Source organism: Postia placenta (assembly GCF_002117355.1).
Source record: "Postia placenta MAD-698-R-SB12 unplaced genomic scaffold POSPLAscaffold_7, whole genome shotgun sequence".
Taxonomy (NCBI): Eukaryota; Fungi; Basidiomycota; class Agaricomycetes; order Polyporales; family Adustoporiaceae; genus Rhodonia; species Rhodonia placenta.
Window position 1 is genome coordinate 964,868 of NW_020169838.1, and position 18,286 is coordinate 983,153.

Consider the following 18,286-nt stretch of genomic DNA (forward strand, 5'->3'; position numbering starts at 1 on the left):
TCGAATGATAACAACGTTGAAGAAGATATAGAAGCCTGTGCGGGTATCGAGGAGTTGGAGCTTGACTGATATAGAGGCTGTCACCCTCTCACTGGCCACACAACGAACGTGGAAAGAGTCAAGAATTTGTGATTGACGTTTTGTTATCTAACGTGCTCGTGTATGATGTATACGAGAGCAGTATTCTCTCGAAAATGGATACTTTTGGGATGGAAGGAAGACAACAGAAGCGTTTGGGTGCAGCGTGACAGTTGTGTGACCAATGGCGTCTGTGACAACGCGTCGCGCTCGCGCTCTCTAATTGCCGCCACTACTCTTGGCCCTGGACAACTGCTGTTTCCTCCTTCTCACCTCCGACATTCACTCAGCTGGGGCTTCTCTCACTCTGAGCCGCAGCACACCTGTCGCCTATGGCGCGTGGTTCATACAGCGGTGGGACCCGTAGAGGACGAGGCAATTCGCGCTTCGGGTATCGTGGTGCCAATTCTTTTCGAGGCGGGCGAGGCAGGGGACGAGGGCGCGGTGGCGCGCCAGCAGATGCACAGCCTCAAAGGGAGGATGATGGCACTCAGCTTGCAGAGCGGTTCGAACAAGTGACTCTCAATGACGAGGTAGATGAGAAGCTTGGGTTCCCGCGCGTTCAAGAGGGTCCGCGTAAGGAAGGATGGCTGGTCAATATGCATCCTGTGAGGTTTTTTGTCCACAAGGAGAGCCTATACTTATCCAAATCTAGACATTAACGAAGGATGCAGACTGGCCGTCAGGGAAGGCTGCTATAGACTTCTACTTCCTTCAAGACGACGGCGGCATGTTCAAATGCACTTTTCAATACGAGCCGTACTTCTATATAGCATGCAAGGTATGGAGAGCTTCAAGCCCTGCGCGGTTTCTTTCTGACTCGCCGTCGATAGAGCGGAATGGAGACGATCATAGAGGAGTGGCTGATGAAGAAGTACGAAGCACATATCTGTCGCATTACAAGGGAGAGGAAAGAGGATCTCAAACTTCCCAACCACCTCCTAGGACATAGACGGCTTTATCTCCAGCTGCATTTCCGGAACGTGTCCGACTTGCTTGCTGTTCGACGAGACATCATGCCGCTGGCCCTTGCTAATAGCGCCAAGCTGGACGCAGTAGATGCTTATGCCGAGGTTGTAAACTCTACTGCGGATGCAGACATCTCCATAGGCATGGAAGACGAATGGGGCGTCGATGTCGATATGGGTACAAGCACCGCTCAGGCAGCAGGGGCACGCGATAAAGATCCACGGGAGGGCATCATCGACATCCGCGAGTTCGATGTTCCTTATTATTTGCGAGTCGCCATGGATAACGACATCCGTGTCGGACTGTGGTACGCCGTGACGTTCACAGCGGGGCAGCCATCATTCAAGCAACTTACTGAGCGTGTCAAACGTGCGGACCCCGTCGTTATGGCATACGATATTGAGACAACTAAGGCACCGCTCAAGTTCCCCGACCAGGCTATCGATCAGGTCATGATGATCTCGTACATGGTCGACGGCCAAGGGTTCCTCATCACCAATCGGGATATCGTGAGTGAAGACATCGAGGATTTCGAGTACACCCCCAAAGAAGGATATGAAGGCCCGTTCACCATCTTCAACGAACCTGATGAGGTATGTTTGTCGGGTTTCTGTCCATGATTTTGACCTCAGAAATTTCTGAATGTCAGGCGGCAACAATACGCAGATTCTTCTCGCATGTGCAGGACGTAAAGCCTACTGTCATGGCGACGTTCAACGGAGACTTCTTCGATTTCCCCTTCCTCTGCGCGCGCGCTAAGGTCCATGGTATCGACATGTTCCTCGAGATAGGCTTTGCGAAAGATTCTGAAGATGAATTCAAGAGTCGGACCTGCGTGCATATGGACTGTTTCCGCTGGGTCAAGCGGGACTCCTATCTTCCTCAAGGTAGCCAGGGTCTTAAAGCCGTGACGACCGCAAAGTTAGGGTATAATCCGATCGAATTGGATCCCGAGTTGATGACGCCGTACGTAGCATCTCAACGTGATTTACGGCGTAATGTCATTGAAACAATCTCTCTCAGGTACGCAATGGAGCAACCACAAACACTGGCGCAGTATTCCGTCTCCGATGCCGTTGCAACGTACTACCTGTACATGAAATACGTTCATCCCTTCATCTTTTCGCTATGCAACATTATCCCGCTGAATCCCGACGAGGTCTTAAGAAAAGGCAGCGGGACGCTCTGCGAGACTTTGCTGATGGTGCGCACATAAAATGTCTCGCCCGCGGAATAGTCCTGATTACAACTAGGTGGAAGCATACCGCGGTAAAATTATCATGCCAAACAGGCACGAGGATGAATATGGCAACATGTACGAGGGTCACTTGTTGGCCTCGGAGACCTACGTTGGCGGCCACGTCGAAGCGCTTGAGGCAGGGGTCTTCCGCAGCGACATCCCAACTCATTTCAAGATTGAGCCTGCGGCCGTTCAGAAGGTACAGTGCTCAGAGATTGCATCCTAGCGCGATTACTGACATGGTGCTCGTAGCTGATTGATGAACTCGATGCTGCCCTCACTTTCTGTCTTGTGGAAGAGTCGAAGGCGTCGCTCGAGAGCGTCACTAATTATGACGAGGTCAAAGCTCAAATACAAGTTGCCTTAGAGGAAATGCGAGACAACCCCTTGCGGATGGACGAGCCACTCATTTACCATTTGGATGTCGCTGCCATGTACCCGAACATCATGTTGTCGAACCGGCTGCAACCGGATTCCGTGGTCGACGAGTCCGTGTGCGCGGTCTGTGACTATAATCGACCAGGTAAAGCATGTGACCGCCGTATGACCTGGGCATGGAGAGGAGAGTTCTTCCCGGCAAGGCGAGACGAATTCAATATGATCAAGCATGCTCTGAACCAAGAGACCTTCCCTCCAAAGCGTCCTGGTCAGCCTCAGCGTAAATTCGTCGATCTTTCCGACGCAGAACAGACGGCTCTACTGCACAAGCGACTTGGCGACTACTCGCGCAAAGTATACAAGAAGATCAAGGACACGAAGGTCGAGAATCGCGAGGCCATTATATGTCAGCGAGAGAATCCCTTCTATATCGATACCGTTCGTCGCTTCCGAGACCGTCGATACGAGTATAAGGGGCTTCACAAGACCTGGAAGAAAAACCTGGATACAGTGCTCGCAGAGCACCGCTCAATCGCTGAGGTCGACGAGGCCAAGAAGATGATCGTACTGTACGATTCCTTGCAGCTGGCCCACAAGTGCATCCTGAATTCGTTCTACGGCTATGTGATGCGAAAGGGCGCTAGGTGGCATTCGATGGAGATGGCTGGCATCACCTGCTTGACGGGTGCGACCATCATCCAGATGGCCCGCCAACTGGTGGAGCAAATCGGCCGACCGCTGGAGCTCGATACTGATGGTATCTGGTGTATGCTCCCCGGTATCTTCCCCGAAAACTTCAAGTTCAAACTCGCCAATGGGAAAGCGATCAGTATGTCCTATCCTTGCACCATGCTGAATCATCTCGTCCACGCCCAATTCACAAACCACCAATATCACGACCTCGATCCCGAGACTGGCGAGTACAAAGTGCACAGCGAGAACTCCATATTCTTCGAACTGGACGGACCGTACAAAGCCATGATCTTGCCGTCATCGAAGGAAGAGGACAAGTTGCTGAAGAAGCGTTATGCGGTCTTCAACGATGATGGATCCCTCGCTGAACTGAAGGGCTTCGAGGTCAAACGTCGCGGTGAACTGCAGCTGATCAAGATATTCCAGTCGCAGATTTTCGAGCGTTTCCTCCTTGGGAACACAACTGAAGAGTGCTACTCTGCCGTTGCTCAAGTGGCAGACCGTTGGCTTGATGTCCTCTTCAGCAAAGCGGAGAATCTCGGCGACGACGAGTTGGTGGAACTTATCGCCGAAAATAGAAGTATGTCGAAGACTCTGGCCGAATACGCTGGGCAGAAATCTACTTCGATCAGTACCGCAAAGCGATTGTCAGAATTCCTGGGTGCTCAGATGGTCAAAGACAAGGGCCTTGCTTGCAAGTTCATTATTTCTGAACGTCCCATGGGCGCTCCAGTTACCGAAAGGGCTGTACCGGTCGCAATCTTCTCTGCTGAAGAAAACGTCAAGCGCACATATCTTCGCAAGTGGCTGAAGGACAACAGTTTGACGGCCTTCGACATCCGATCAATTCTTGACTGGAATTACTACATCGAGCGGTTGGGCTCTGTTATTCAAAAACTCATTACTATCCCAGCAGCTATGCAAAAGGTGGCGAATCCTGTGCCTCGTATCCGGCACCCGGATTGGTTGCACCGCCGAGTCGCCGCCTTGGAGGACAAGTTTCGTCAGCATAAGGTTACGGACTTCTTCAAGCAGAGAACTGATGTCGACGAGGAGCCGCAAGACATAGAAGACACGGGCACGCGCATACGACCTAACGACCGACCACGGCTAGCAGTTGTCAGTCGCAAGAACATGCGTCGCGAAGTGACGCCGGAACCGGAGGAGACTGCAGTCAATGCACCTCATCCTTCTGTCAACTATCCGGAGTGGCTCAGGCTTTCCCAGAAAGCGAGATGGAGAAGTCGTCGAGCTGGTCAACAAGTCGTGCCGGAGATGTTCAAAAGTGTTGCCACGAGGCAAAGACCGCATAGCCGCTGGGATATTGTCCAGATTCGTCCGACTAGAGTGGCGGGACGCTTCGTGCTGTGGCTGGCCGTTGGCGGGGATCTGATCTCTATACCACTTCGTATCCCACGCGAGTTCTATCTTCACCTTCGGACCCCCGCTAAGCCGAACCAATTTAGCAAGGATATGTACTCCTCCGAGAAGGTTACCCGAGGGTTGCCTCGAGAAAGGCCGTGCGTAAACTTGTACAAGATTTCCGTCAGGGAGGACGTGTACATCAGTGGACAAGAACATTTTATCGATCTCACGAATGATCCTAATGTCGATGGTGTATACGAACTGCAGGTGAGGTCTGTGTCGCTGCTAGAGCTCACACATCTCTGACTCACCAAATACTAGCTGCCGTTGATCACGCGAGCCCTCTTGAGGTTGGGGAAGACATGCGTCAGTGCCATCAATGGCATGTCTTTGAACAGAGCCGAAACAATCGGATTTGACCTAGACCAGCTCGGCCGCGTGGGTGTCGGGTCCAAGCGCAAATATTTGGATGAGGGTAGGGCCGGGAAGTACATCTTCCTATATCATGCGTGTGCTAGCAATGCCCCCGTACACGTCTTCGCCCTGTTTATTCCCGGCAATCCGGTCAAGCTGCATATAGTCGATCCCGCGACTCGACGCCAACCGATACCGCGCTTGGCAGAGGTCTACGCTGACAGCGTCGGCAAACGGCTGCAAACTAGCGGAAGCAACGTCTCATATGCCTATCCACCTACGTGTGAGTTTTCTAGTAACTACCACGGCAACGACGTTGCTGCCCTGAAAGCAATTTCCCGGGAGCTCGGGCTCGTTGAAACCCAGTCCTACATGATCGTTATTTCGTCCATGAAGGAGCAGACATACTTCGACGCTTACGTTCCCAGATTGTCCAAGTTCCCCGTCATATCGATGTCGAAGGCAAAGGCGCCCCACACCTTGGATGTATTCCCCTGGCATACCAGCGTGGCCCAGAAGATGGTTAACCGCTATCTGTCCATGGGGACGTGGTTGGATAGAACGATCGCGTTAGCCGACTACTACAACATGCCTTTGGGACATATCGACGGGGATCAACCATTGCTTCTTTCCGATATTGAGTTCGCTCGGCGACTTACTGAACACGACTTGGTTCTATGGTGGTCACCTGGTGACAAGCCGGACCTGGGCGGAGCAGAGGACGACTGCAGACCTTCTGAAGAATTGCCCAAGACGGAATTTATGTCTTCTGGGTGCTACTCGAACGTCTGTCTAGAGATCACGGTTCGAAATCTGGCTGTCAACGCGGTTTTGCATTCCGTCATCGTGAACGAACTGGAGGGTAGCGGAGGAGCGACCGCTTTCGACTCTTCCCATACTCTCGACGAGTACGCCGGCGGTGATTCGCAGCGAGATCTGACCCTAGGGGACTCGAGCGTATCGCCTCAGACGTTCTCGATACTGAAGTCCATGGTGAAGACGTGGTTGCTCGACAAGATCCAAGGCAACTTCGAGAGTCCAGCGACGATTGCGATCGACCATTTCTGGAGGTGGATAAGTTCAAATGCGTCGCATATGTACGACCCCAGCATACATCGCTTCGTACACGGTCTCATGCGGAAGACATTCATTCAAATGTTGGCCGAATTCAAGCGTTTAGGCTCGCATGTGGTCTACGCAGACCTCACTCGCGTTCTCCTGGTTACTTCCAAACCTCCTGGTACTGCTCATGCCTATGCGACGTATATCACTACCGCGGTGACGTCTCATGAACTTTTCCAGCACGTCTATTTGCACACAGAGCGATTCTACGACTTCCTCCTGTTCATGGACCAGGCCAACCTAAGCGGAGTGGTTTGTGAGGACCCATTGGCTGTCAACCCTCCTGAAGAGCTGACCATCGAAATGCGGTGGAACATCGAGACCTTCCTCCCACCTGCCATCCAGCGCGATTTCCGCACCGTCATCCGGTTCTTCCTCGTCGAGCTCTTCCGGACACTTGAAAAGAGCAAGGGGGCCCTCCGTGCACCGCTGCGTGTACTGCAGAATGGTGCGCCGGACGCCACGCAGCGGGATGCCACCAAGATGCGTGAGCTCGAAGCTAGCCGCGAGTTCATCACTCGCCGTCTTACCCGCAAGATGCTCAAGGCGGTCGGCAATATTCAGGAACGGCACCGCGATGCCATGATGGACGAGGAAGCCCTCTCGTACTGGGAGTTTCCGCTGCTGCCCGGATCCTACTTGACCCTGACGAACCCCATCCTCGAGTTCGTCAAGTTCACCAGCGCGGTGTTCTCGCTCGCGAAGGACTACCAGATCGAGGTCGGCCTGCTCAAGCGCAACCTGCTCGAGCTGATCGGCGTGCGCGAGTTCGCGAGCGAGGCGGCGTTCCGCAACCCATGCGAGCCGCTGCGCCTCACAAACGTGCCCTGCCGGCACTGCGACGGGCTCCGCGACTTCGACTTCTGCCGCGACCCGGAGCTGCTGCCGAACAACCGCGAGGTGAATGCGCGCTGGCTGTGCGTGGCGTGCGGCGGCGAGTATGACCGGACGATGGTCGAGTTCGCGTTGTTGGGCATGGTGTGGGACCTCGAGCGGCGCTGGGCGCAGCAGGATCTGCGCTGTGGCAAGTGCAAGCAGCTGCAGTCGGACAACGTCTCGCGCCACTGTCCGTGTTCGGGTAGCTACCAGCTGAGCATGAACAAGGCGGACGTGCGCCGGAAGCTGCGGACCATCGTGAATGTGTCTATCGCGCACAACCTCACTCGTCTGAGGGTACGTTTCTTTCCTTATTCTATGTGAGACGATGGTGTTGATATTAGACCTACAGGAATGTGCACAGACTATGTTGTCTAGCTGGTGATCATGTGTGTTGGTTTCGGTTTTGCTATCGCTTTGCTTCCGGTCGCATTTAACTTATTAAAATGTTGCATCACCGCCTCATTCTCTGTAGAACATCACTTGTACTGTATACCGTGCGTTGGAAATAATCCTGATTCCGTCTGCATAGCCTTTATGTGGATGTCGTTATCTCAGTCACTAAATCCTGGATCTCAGGCATGAACGTTGAAAAAGCTGAGAGAAAATATAAACATTCATACATTGCGAAAAATGATGTTCCTGCGAGCCGTACAGATACAACAGCAAAGTATATATTCATCCAGAGGGACCTCAGGACATGGCACGTGGCTATACAGTCCCACTCAGTCAATCAGACAGACTACTAATATAACAGTGCATGCACGAGTACTTGGCGACGGTAACCTGAACATAGCAGTGTTGCTGCGAGGCGACGGCAGGAATATGGGAGAAAATGAATAGAGACCAGTAGACAAGACGGAACGGAATACAGCCGACATCTCCAAGCTGATAAAGTAAAGGGGATAAAAAACGACGCAAAGACACACAACAGGCCACAGTACAGTTCTCATTAGTGTTCGTATTAGGCGCCTAAGCGAGGTGAAAACCGTCAGCCAACGAAGGTGATTCAAGTCCGGCACGCGACGCACAAGTATCACGCCGTCTCTGCAGGGGATTCCGCAGCTGCCTCCTCTGCAGCCGCTTCAGCCTCGGGCTCTTCAGTAATCGTTTCTGGGGCCGGCGCTGCGGCCTCTCCGCCATTCTCCTTATTATCCTTCCCCACCTGCAGATGATCGCGTCAGATCACGGCGCAATCACAACGAATGTGGCGTCACACCTTGGACGCAGGTTTTCTCGATCCTGCACGCGAGGCAGGTTTCTTTCCGGTGGTTGATGGAGGCTTTGCAGAAGCGCGAGATGCGGGCTTGGCGGATCCCGCACGCGACGCCTTCGACGCCGGCTTGTTGGAGGCGCCGGCAGCCTTGGATGCTGGCTTGCTAGCCGTCCCCGCGGCCTTAGATGGGGGCTTGGATGCAGCCTTGGATGCTGGCTTGGACGCGGCCTTAGATGCAGGCTTCGCCTAAGGGGTCATGTGTGAGTACAGTCGACACGATAGCGGAGGATACGCACACGCTTCGCAGGGGGCGGCCCATCTACATCGGACGCGCCGTTCAGCGCAGCATCTTCGGCCTCTACTTCAGAGGCGGCCCTCTTCCTGCCTTTAGTAGGCTTAGGCTCCTCAGCCGCGTCTTCCACAGGCTGCTCATTGGCCTTCGTCTTCCTAGCTCGTGGTTTGGCGGGGGCCTTCTTCGAGGAGACTGTGGGCTTGGGTTGATCTTTGATACGCGCAGAGCGACGTGGCTCAGCGGGGCCGTCGGTGGCCGTGGTTGCAGACTTGCGAGGCATCTTAGACCGGGGGAGGGGGAGGGGGGATGGTGGTTGGGGAAAGAGAGACAAGACAAGGAGAGGCAGCGGTCCGTGCTGTTTAGCGCTCCTTGAACCCTAATTCACGATCAACAACACCAACACGTGCCTCGCGCCTGCCCCGTGACTCGCGCGTCGTGCGCCACTCACGCGTTCGCCCGACGTGGGAACCTACTGTATAGGGAAGCCTGCCTCTCGCACATCCACTACGACAGCACCAAAGCCGCGATGCTCGCCCCGTACAGGTTGCCCTGCGCGACTTCTCTTGCGAGCGGGCTAAGGTCTGAGCACTCTAGTCCTCCTCGATCGACCCCAGCCGGGTCCAGTCGTAATCGACTGCGCGACGTACCAGACACATTGCCTGAAGTACCATTGGTGCTATACAACACCAAATGACCATGATGTCTGCAGAGTTTGGCTGACAGGTCGAACCTGTGGTCATGAGGTAGTACTTTCTGGCATTGAGACATGTCGCGAGGACCGGGCAGACATGCTATCGTACTAGCAGTCTGTGGTACTCCTCTTGCAACGACCTCGAGGCATTTCGTATGCACAACATTACTATTTGGTTGTCCCTTTGAGGGCTAGAGGCTTCATGCAGAGTGTTGTGACACAGATATTGTTTGTCCTTCACTTCGCGGCTCGCACATCTGGCTTCATGCCTGTGCGCAACTCGATTCAGACTACTCTGGTGCTGTTGTTCCAATTTTTTCCAGCTGCTCCTCGTGAGCAATGTGTCGTATCGACTCTTGACGAGTGGTGCGTTCCCCATTAATCTATTGGCTTCTTGGACTGATGTCTTCACAGGTGATGAAAATACATCTGAAGTGGCTACGCTTACAGAGCTTTGTGGTTTATTGTCTGCACGTAACAATCCATGATTGTCTGCAACTGTGGATCCTGGTTTATCGCATGTTGTTCAGTATAATAACTTGAGACAATTGATTTACTAGTATGACAATAGGAACTACCAATGGAGAATTGTGAGATATTCTCCTTCGCAGCCTGTGGATCGTTTTCAAAGCTTACATCGGTTTGTGAGCACCAAGTACTCCTGTTCGTGACCACTGCGTCTTCCGCGTCGACAATAGCAAAGCCGCAGCCCTCACCACATGCATGCCGCCGCATGCGACTCTCGTGAGTGGGCTTAGGTCTGAGGACTACAGCCTAACTGGTGATCCCCTCGATTTCGCTCCATCGAGCCCGGAAACTCGAGTTGGCCTGCGCCGGGCAGCAAGGGACGGGTCCGATGGAGATCTGGCATGACCTGGTCCTTGTGCCTCCTACCACTCTAGGACACGTTACAAGAGCCGGGCAGCGGCCCTTAAGCTCCTCTCATGGTGCCTCCACCTGTGTTCTGCAGGTCCTGTAATTGGGAGCGCCTTTTCTCTGGTTCTTGACTACGCATCGAATTCTCGAGAGGGTCTGCGGATCCGCGGAGGCGGGTCACGATATGCACAATGTGCAGCAGTATAGATGGCGGACTATCCTTTAGTTCACTTCACGCATCTGGGCCTCCAGTCCGTGTGCAAATCGATCCGGACTACTCCAGCAATGCCCGTATCTTGCAGTTTTCGGTCATCGTCGTCGTTAATGGCATATTCAATGGCATATTGGAGCTACACCAGAGTCGTTGGTCAGGAAGCCTACTAACAGATATATATATATTCTGATATCCGCAATAAATATTTTGCCGACAGCGGATAAGTTGCTAGATTATACATTTACGCTTCCGCGTCTCTTCCGCGTCTTCGCGTCCGCACCAACCACGGTAAATACACGCAGTCAAACGGGTTTGTGAGCCACGGCTAGTCTCAATTCAATACCCTGACGGGACGTTCGCTGGTACGAGAACAAGCAACAGCACCTCTGGTCGGGATCGCGAAGATAGCAAGGTTGGATTCCGCACTGGAACAACAACCTTGTTTCTTTGTAACGCAATTCTGAAAGCTCTAGTGCTGCGGGATTCATAGCAGTCAAACTGGAAGGCCTTTAGGCCATTCAGGAGGGCGCCTCGAGTGGTATCGTCTGAGAGGAAGGGCCATACAAGTGAGTTATCTCATCAAGGCTACGAGATGGAATGTATATAATACAAAATGCACTCAGACAACAAATCTACCTGCTGTTGCAAACCATGTCGCAGACAATCTCCGCCATTCTCGACTCGCAAACCTCCCTCGTTCAGGCTGCGGCAGAAGCGCTACCGCACCAGTTCTCTCAGTGTACCCACGCCCTTGGGCATATCCGCCAGGCTGTCTACCTCTGCCTTACCTGCGCCGTCCCGCGTGGGATCTGTGCGGCATGCTCTATCGCCTGCCACACTGACCACGAGCAGCTGGAGCTGTTTCCAAAGCGCGCTTTCCGCTGTGACTGTCCCACCGCCGCGCTCGCGCACCTCTGCGCGCTCCACCGCACGCCCGAGCCAGAGAACACGCGCAACGCGTACGGCCAGAACTTCCGCGGCGCATTCTGCCGCTGCGGCCGCGCGTACGACGCCGCGCGCGAGCGCGAGACGATGATCCAGTGTCTCACTTGCGAGGTACGCGGGCCCGGGCGTGCGGGGTGTGCCGCGCTCGCTGACACCGTGTCTGTGTAACTTTCGCTTCTCGTTGCAGGACTGGTTCCACGAGTCATGTCTTAGCCTCCGCGAGCGCCCTCTCTCTCGCGCGTCCACGCCCGAGGCGGGTGTGCCCGCGCAGGAGGTGGACGATGCTGCCTCGGAGGCATCGTCAAATGACCTCCCGCCTCCGCTCATTCGTGCCGACAACTACGATGCGCTCATATGCGCCGCGTGCGTACGGTCGATCCCCGTTGTGCGCCGGTACGCGGGGACGCCGGGGGCGCTCATGGTCGTGCGCGACGTTCCCGGCGGCCCGTGGAGCGTCATCGGACGGGAAGCTGAGAGCGGTGCGAACGTGGAAGTCGAGACGGTGGAGGCGCGGAAAGGCTTGGACACCGGCGTTGGGGAGAAGCGGGCGCGCTCGCCCACAAAGGGCGAGAGTGACGCGCCGAATGCGAAGCGAGCGCGTGTCTCGCCTGAGGCGTCGTCCTCTCCGGCGTGCCTCGCCCCGCCAGTGAATTCTCTCGCGCAACAGATTTTTGATAAGTCATTGAGCAAAATGGATGGTGCGGCTACGAGCTCGGGCGAGGAGGACGTGTGTGGTGAGGGCGACGTTTTTCTGACTGAGGGATTTCGGGACCGTTGGTGTCAATGCTCCTCGGTACGTGCATCTGTTCCCATATACCTTTTCCGTGCATCTCCTCACGCCCTTATGACAGTGCTTGTTATCATTCGAAACATACCCATGCCTGCTCGAGGAAGAAGAGACATACGAGCCCCCAGAGGATCCAGACTCCGGTACGTGAAACTGCTTGCATCAGATCATTTCAGAGCGCGCTGAGCATCAACGCGAGCATAGGTCTCTCCCTAGAGGAACTCGGCATGCGCGCTTTGCTGCGGCTGCCCCGCGAGCGCGCTCTAGATGGCATCAGGGCGTTCAACCAGATGCGGTGAGTATCAGAGTACACAATTCCTAGCCTGAATACTGACGGTGCCGCGCAGAGACGAGCTCATGAGTCACCTGCGTCCATTCGCCCAGGAGGGCAAGGAGGTCACGGAATCGGACATACGCGCGTTCTTCGAGGAACGCATGGCGGCAGCACGAGGAGGCGTGGGCGAGAGTTCTTGACTCAATACGATTGTAATCCATGTGGATAATTCGGAGACGTTCCAATTAACATACAACTGAGTATTGAGCCGAACTACACGGATCCATGTTGTGATTGACAGTTAATTTGTAGTAGTGGTCCACTTTAACAAGCCCATGCAGTGCGAAGAGCAATGGTATTTTGAAATTATGGTACTCTGAGAGAGCAAGGGGTAGTCTGAATTGAGTTGCCCACTGGCACGAAGCCAGCTTTGAAAGCCGTGGAGTGCAGTGAATGATAGACCCTACCTGCATTGCTGCCTTCTGTATGAATCTCTGACCCTGAGCCGTGTACAGCGCAGTGATACCTGAAATTCAATTGCACCAAAGATGTGTGCCTAAACCTGCCATAAATGCTAGATTATAGTGTCCTGAAAGGCACATGCATCAGGTTTAGATACCTGTTGCAGCGCTTGGTTAATGTTCGTTATTTGTTCGAAGCCGAACGTCTCACCAAAGTCATTTTCTCCGAGCATGCGAGGTCAAGCTCACCAGGAGCAACGATTCCAAAAATTGGCACATGCCGATAGCACAAAATGGTCTGAATCGGGCTATGCACGGGCACGAAGCTAAATGCATCCCGCGAACTGCGCTGAAGGATAGTCACCACCTACAATGCCGCACTCTCTGTGCAACCCCGTCTCGGGGAATCCGTCGACACTTCTCGAGCGACTGATGCAGGATCAGGAAGCAAGGGGTGTGCGCTCCTGATTAGTAGGAGCACAGACGGAAGCACCACGAGAGGAGTAATGCAGGCGGTTGACTGCCCAATCCCTGCAACGTGTTCCAAAGCCGCTAGGGGGGAGGGATAGTAGCACTTTTGTGCCTTTGGGGCTACACCCTCGTCCACCAGGCAACGCGTGGTTCACGAATCACGGGCCGACCAGAGGAGTCTACAGGTCCATCGCTGGCCCAAGATATCTTGGAGAAGTCCACGGCTGGGTTTCTGAAACGTCGCGCCGTCGTTGTCGACGGGACTCAGCTAGAGCCAATCAAGAGGGACTTGAACACTCAGACCGTAGCCCGCTCACTGGGAAGGTCGTGGGCGATAGTCTCCTGAGAGCAGACTGATAGACAGTTCCCTCAACCTACGCGGGCTGCGGATATCCATGTCTGGCGTGGGCGACGACCTGTGGGTGATGAGCCTCGCGGCATTGGTCCTGTCGGTAGATGCTCAGAGGTTGTCTCCCCTAGGCAGCCTACAATAGAGCGCCCTTTTTGATGGTCAGAGGATGGGCTCTCTAAAGCTCAGAGGTAAAACAGTGGCTTCGCCACGCATATACTTAGCTCAGACGCCCAGGACCCAGGTGAATGCCCTTTTTCGGCATCAGTCTCGACTAACCTGAGCGCTGCGAGACTTGTCCCAAGGAACAATTTGCTTGATTATACAGTATCAACGCATGAATACAGATACAAGGCTACGAAGACACGCTACACTGTTTCATTTCTTCCCTATCGTATAGCATTTCTAGAAACCAGCCTGCGCTGCCTCCCTCTCCGCAAGACTACCCCTCGGTGCCCATGCCTTGACATGACTGTGGTCCGGATCTGCTTCTGCAGCCTCAGGGTCGAGTGCGCCCCACGCTCCCGCGCCTGGTGTCTCAATCAGCAACTTGTCGCCCTTGCCCATCCATACCGTCGCCTTCCCCCCGATATTGATCTTCCGCGGTTTGAGCGGCTGCCGCTCGTCAGCGTCCTCGGGCAAGTCTCCGTCCTCCTTGCGGGGCTGCTTAACCCACGTGTTGCGTCCCATGGCACCAGGATTGCCGCCCTCCATGCCATATGGTTGGCGTGTGCGTCGCTGTTAAGTTAATGTCAGCCGGTTGCTCGATGTAATAGGTCCATAAGAGCTCACCTCAGAGAGGATGGACACCTGCAGGCCCTCCGTGAATTCGAGCTCACGCACGACGCCGTCACCTCCACGCCACTTCCCCTTGCCGCCCGAGCCTTCACGGATCGCGAACTGGTGAACGAGCACGGGGTAGCGCCGCTCGAGGATCTCGACATCACCAATGCGAGTGTTGGTGATGTGCGTGTGGATGCCTGATGTTCCGTGCCAGCCGGGGCCTGCGCCCGAGCCACCGGCGATCGTCTATAACATCCATGAGCTGCAGTGCAAGGGACAATGGGGAAAAACATACCTCATAGTATCCCCACCCGACGACGTTGTTTCCATCCTTGTCCTTCCCACCGGCTCCGAACGTCAGGTTACTGTCCCACTCTATCAGTGCCTGTATTCTGACGACGCCAAGGTGGTTCATACGCACTTGGTACAGCCCTGGCTCGCGGCGCATGCGTGGAATGCTTTGAGCACGACATCCACCAAGCGCTGCGACGTCAGCACGTTTCCACCACATACGGCTGCGGTGCGCGAAGGGGAGAGGAGCGAGCCCTCTGGGATCTTGACCGTGATCGGTACAAGGCAGCCCGCGTTAAGCGGGATGTCCATGTCCAGCATCGCGCGCATGCAGTAGATCACAGCCGAATGTACAACAGAAATCGGCGCGTTCAGGTTCCCTCGGACCTCACAGCCCGTGCCCTCGAAGTCACAGATCGCAGATCCGTCTTCTTCGTTGATCTCCACGCGTAGTTGAATCTGCATGGTAAATATTAGCGTCGAAATGTAAGAAGTCGACGATGGAGATGCAACGAACCGGAGAACCGTCGTCAAGATAGTCGATGGCTTCAAGGACGTTGGTGCCAGCGCGCTTCACGACATCCTTGAGAAGATTGCGCACAGAAACCTCCGCGTTAGCACGGATGTGATACATGTATTCCTGAACGGTCTCAAGACCGTAGTCATCGACGACTGCGGTTGGTTAGCACGGAAATATTTGGGTATATTCGCTGAACTTACTGGCTTGAATAAGCTGAATGCCCTTGTGGTTCGCCGCGATTTGCTGCAGGATTCTCGTCAGTGACCGAATTAGTCTACATGCCCACACAGTCAACTTACGGCCTTGAGGTCACTCTCGACATCCTTGATGTTCCTGCAACCCGAGCTGCCAGGATACTGCGCGGGCTTATTGACCATATACTCCACTAGACCATCATGGTCATACACGCCGCCGCTCACGATCTTGAAGCTGACGATCTCCGCGCCCTCCTCGAAGATGCTCGTCGAAGTCGGTGGCATCGAGCCGGGCAGGATCCCGCCAATGTCTGCGTGGTGTCCACGAGACGCGGTGAAGAATATGACCTTGCCGGTCTGGGTGTCGAAGACAGGACTAATTATCGTAATATCGGGGAGATGCCTGGGGGGACGTGAGCGCGGGACGGTGGAATGGAGGAAAGGGCTTACGAGCCACCAGCAGAGGGCGAGTTGGTCATAAAGACGTCACCGGGCTTGAGGTCCTTGCCATGCAGTTGCATCTGGTAGCGAACGGCACTGGTTGTACATTGTCAGTAATCAGGAAAGGAGCAGATCGGCGATCATTCGCAAAGTGGGAGACCGCGCGGTGCTTCCTTCAGAACGCTTGCTAGCACATTATCGAGAGATTTAATAATAGTTCAGTGTGGTCGTTGAACTGCACGTTGTGTGACGTCAGGTATACAGACTCCGGGAAGCTTAAACAACACTGCGCTGAGCAGGAATGCCATTCGTGCATCAAGAACAGCATGAAATGACCCCGCGAGTATCATTGCGAGAACCACGACGATGGCTACCCTTGGGCAGCCTTTGCTCGCTCATTACAACCTTCTGTATACCGCCTTACGATGAGGGATTTAGGAAGATGCGCGTCGCCAGCTTCGATAACGTGAAACCACGATCAAGCGAAGGGAGCTCGCAAGAGATTGTGAGCAGTCTCCTGAGGTGATCTGCCCAACCATCAGATGTCCTAAGCCTCAAGGCGACATCGATATCAAGCGCGACGTCGCGATCGTGTGCTATGGATGGTGATATCATGTGCCTAATGTATGCAGCGATCATACACAACGCGAACGGCGGTACTCACAAGCTCATAGATCCCAAATGAATGGGAATGAAAGGCGCATTCGCCACCAAATCACCGTCCGGCGCGAACAACGCACAGGAAAAGTCCAGCCGCTCCTTGATATTGGTGCTAATCGCGGTCTGCTGCAAGGAGCGGCCCATCGCCTCTGCGACGCTCATGAACCGGTTGGCGAAGAGCGTCAGCAGAATTGGATCTGCCTTCTTGTAGTTCGGCGGGGTCGACGACATAGCGGCAGGTTTTCGAAGATATGAGAACTTGGATGCTTGCCCACCGTTCCTCGCAACTATATGGGCCACCGAGATACAGTCGAGTCAATCCGGCCCCTCTGTTCTTGAGAGCAGGCGCTGGCGTACAGACGGCCTTCCGAAATCATAATTGCGGGCGGCAACTTATCTCAGATAAGATGAATTCGCCGGATGTGCCGCATTAGGGAAGGAGATAGGAGCCCGCGCTCCTGACCGAAGTCCACAATTGACTGACTGAACTTGTTACTGCCCTGTTGCTTCATTGTCATGTATGGTCTGTACATTGCTGTTCACGGATAATCTTTTGCACCTCGCTACTTCCGTTAATGTCAAAGTTGAGGGGAACATGTTGTACGCTTAGCCTTAACACCTTCTTGCATTGCTAGAACTTTGTTGCATGCAAGAATTTTGAGATATTACAGTACAAACTAAAGTGCAATACTCTATGGGTATAGAGTATCTGTGAGCATATGCTTGGGTGAGCTTGAAGGCCAAGACGTAACACGAAACGAGTTTAACCATCGGGGCAAGCCGAGAACCACGTGGAGGCGATATCCATCGTCGCAAACTTTGCAGCTCGATTTTGTACCACCGTGCTTTCGGGAGGGACGATCCCCGCAGATGACTTGGACATTTTCGTCGCTTGTTTACTAGTAGGCCTTTGGAACAACGACGCACTCGGGAACACCGATCGCAACGCCAGGGCTTATAACGGTGCGTCTCAGACCTCGAACGAGCAACGACCTGGACAGTACTACTAGTCTTTATCGGCGCCTGGCTTTGACCTTCGTTGCGCTTCGCACAACGCTTGGACCGTAGGGTATACGACCAGAAGATCCAATAGTGATTCACAACCAATCAAAGTTTTGTTGCATTATTGTCTTCGCACCTACCACAATAGAACACTTCAGGTGAGTTATTCGACTATCGATCTACTTAACTCGGCCTTCCAAGGCCTGAGCTCCATTCTTAACATGAACCCACATAAGGTCTCCTACGTGTTCACCTATTGTGCTGTGAGCGTGTGTTATAATGGAGCATGTGACACAGCTTTGGCCGTCTGGCAGATGTCTACTGTCATCAAAACGCCGGGAGTTGCGTCATTTTCATACAGGCAACACGAACAGTCACCTTGAGGCATTTGGGATTTCCAGTGCAGGTCTTTGTTCTATCGCGTCCGTCACATGCCGTCGTGGGTCTACGATCTACCATCAATCTCGTCCAGACGTCGATGTTTCTCCGTTTTGTTATATCCTGTCGAGACCGGTGCTATGCGCTGCGAAGCACCTTCCATGAACCCAGCGTTGATCTTGGATGCGATTGCGCGTGATCGCATGTCTAGACTCGTGTTCGATGCTGGCAGCGCATTGTTCAACGATACCCGCAAAGTCTTCACCACGGCTGCCAAACTATACGATATTCTAAGAGACCGTGTAC

General features: G+C 54.0%; 4 protein-coding genes across 4 annotated transcripts; 2 read left to right on the plus strand and 2 right to left on the minus strand.

Moving 5' to 3' along the window:
* Positions 1 to 328: 328 nt before the first annotated feature.
* Positions 329 to 7,520, plus strand: POSPLADRAFT_1066087 (hypothetical protein; the record flags this gene model as incomplete). Its single annotated transcript, XM_024482037.1, has 9 exons — positions 329 to 686; positions 734 to 859; positions 912 to 1,640; positions 1,697 to 2,013; positions 2,071 to 2,251; positions 2,301 to 2,486; positions 2,540 to 4,990; positions 5,045 to 7,432; positions 7,488 to 7,520. Exons 1-9 carry the CDS (start codon positions 411 to 413, stop codon positions 7,518 to 7,520), a joined length of 6,687 nt encoding a protein of 2,228 aa, XP_024338969.1. The 5' UTR covers positions 329 to 410.
* Positions 7,521 to 7,793: 273 nt separating this feature from the next.
* POSPLADRAFT_1070171 (hypothetical protein) lies at positions 7,794 to 8,935 on the minus strand. The gene is made up of 4 exons (XM_024482384.1): positions 8,648 to 8,935; positions 8,355 to 8,597; positions 8,167 to 8,300; positions 7,794 to 8,107 (listed from the first exon to the last, which is right to left on the minus strand). The coding sequence occupies exons 1-3, from the start codon at positions 8,921 to 8,923 to the stop codon at positions 8,172 to 8,174; spliced, it is 648 nt and encodes a 215-aa protein (XP_024338970.1). The 5' UTR covers positions 8,924 to 8,935; the 3' UTR covers positions 7,794 to 8,107; positions 8,167 to 8,171.
* Positions 8,936 to 11,075: 2,140 nt separating this feature from the next.
* On the plus strand, positions 11,076 to 12,630 carry POSPLADRAFT_1033858 (hypothetical protein; the record flags this gene model as incomplete). The annotated part of the gene is made up of 5 exons (XM_024476965.1): positions 11,076 to 11,480; positions 11,557 to 12,162; positions 12,221 to 12,299; positions 12,361 to 12,451; positions 12,504 to 12,630. The coding sequence occupies 5 exons, from the start codon at positions 11,076 to 11,078 to the stop codon at positions 12,628 to 12,630; spliced, it is 1,308 nt and encodes a 435-aa protein (XP_024338971.1).
* Positions 12,631 to 14,009: 1,379 nt separating this feature from the next.
* Positions 14,010 to 16,831, minus strand: POSPLADRAFT_1181361 (hypothetical protein; the record flags this gene model as incomplete). Its single annotated transcript, XM_024488829.1, has 9 exons — positions 14,010 to 14,449; positions 14,504 to 14,740; positions 14,790 to 14,859; positions 14,916 to 15,244; positions 15,303 to 15,457; positions 15,506 to 15,548; positions 15,605 to 15,902; positions 15,950 to 16,036; positions 16,605 to 16,831. The coding sequence occupies 9 exons, from the start codon at positions 16,829 to 16,831 to the stop codon at positions 14,117 to 14,119; spliced, it is 1,779 nt and encodes a 592-aa protein (XP_024338972.1). The 3' UTR covers positions 14,010 to 14,116.
* Positions 16,832 to 18,286: the final 1,455 nt, after the last annotated feature.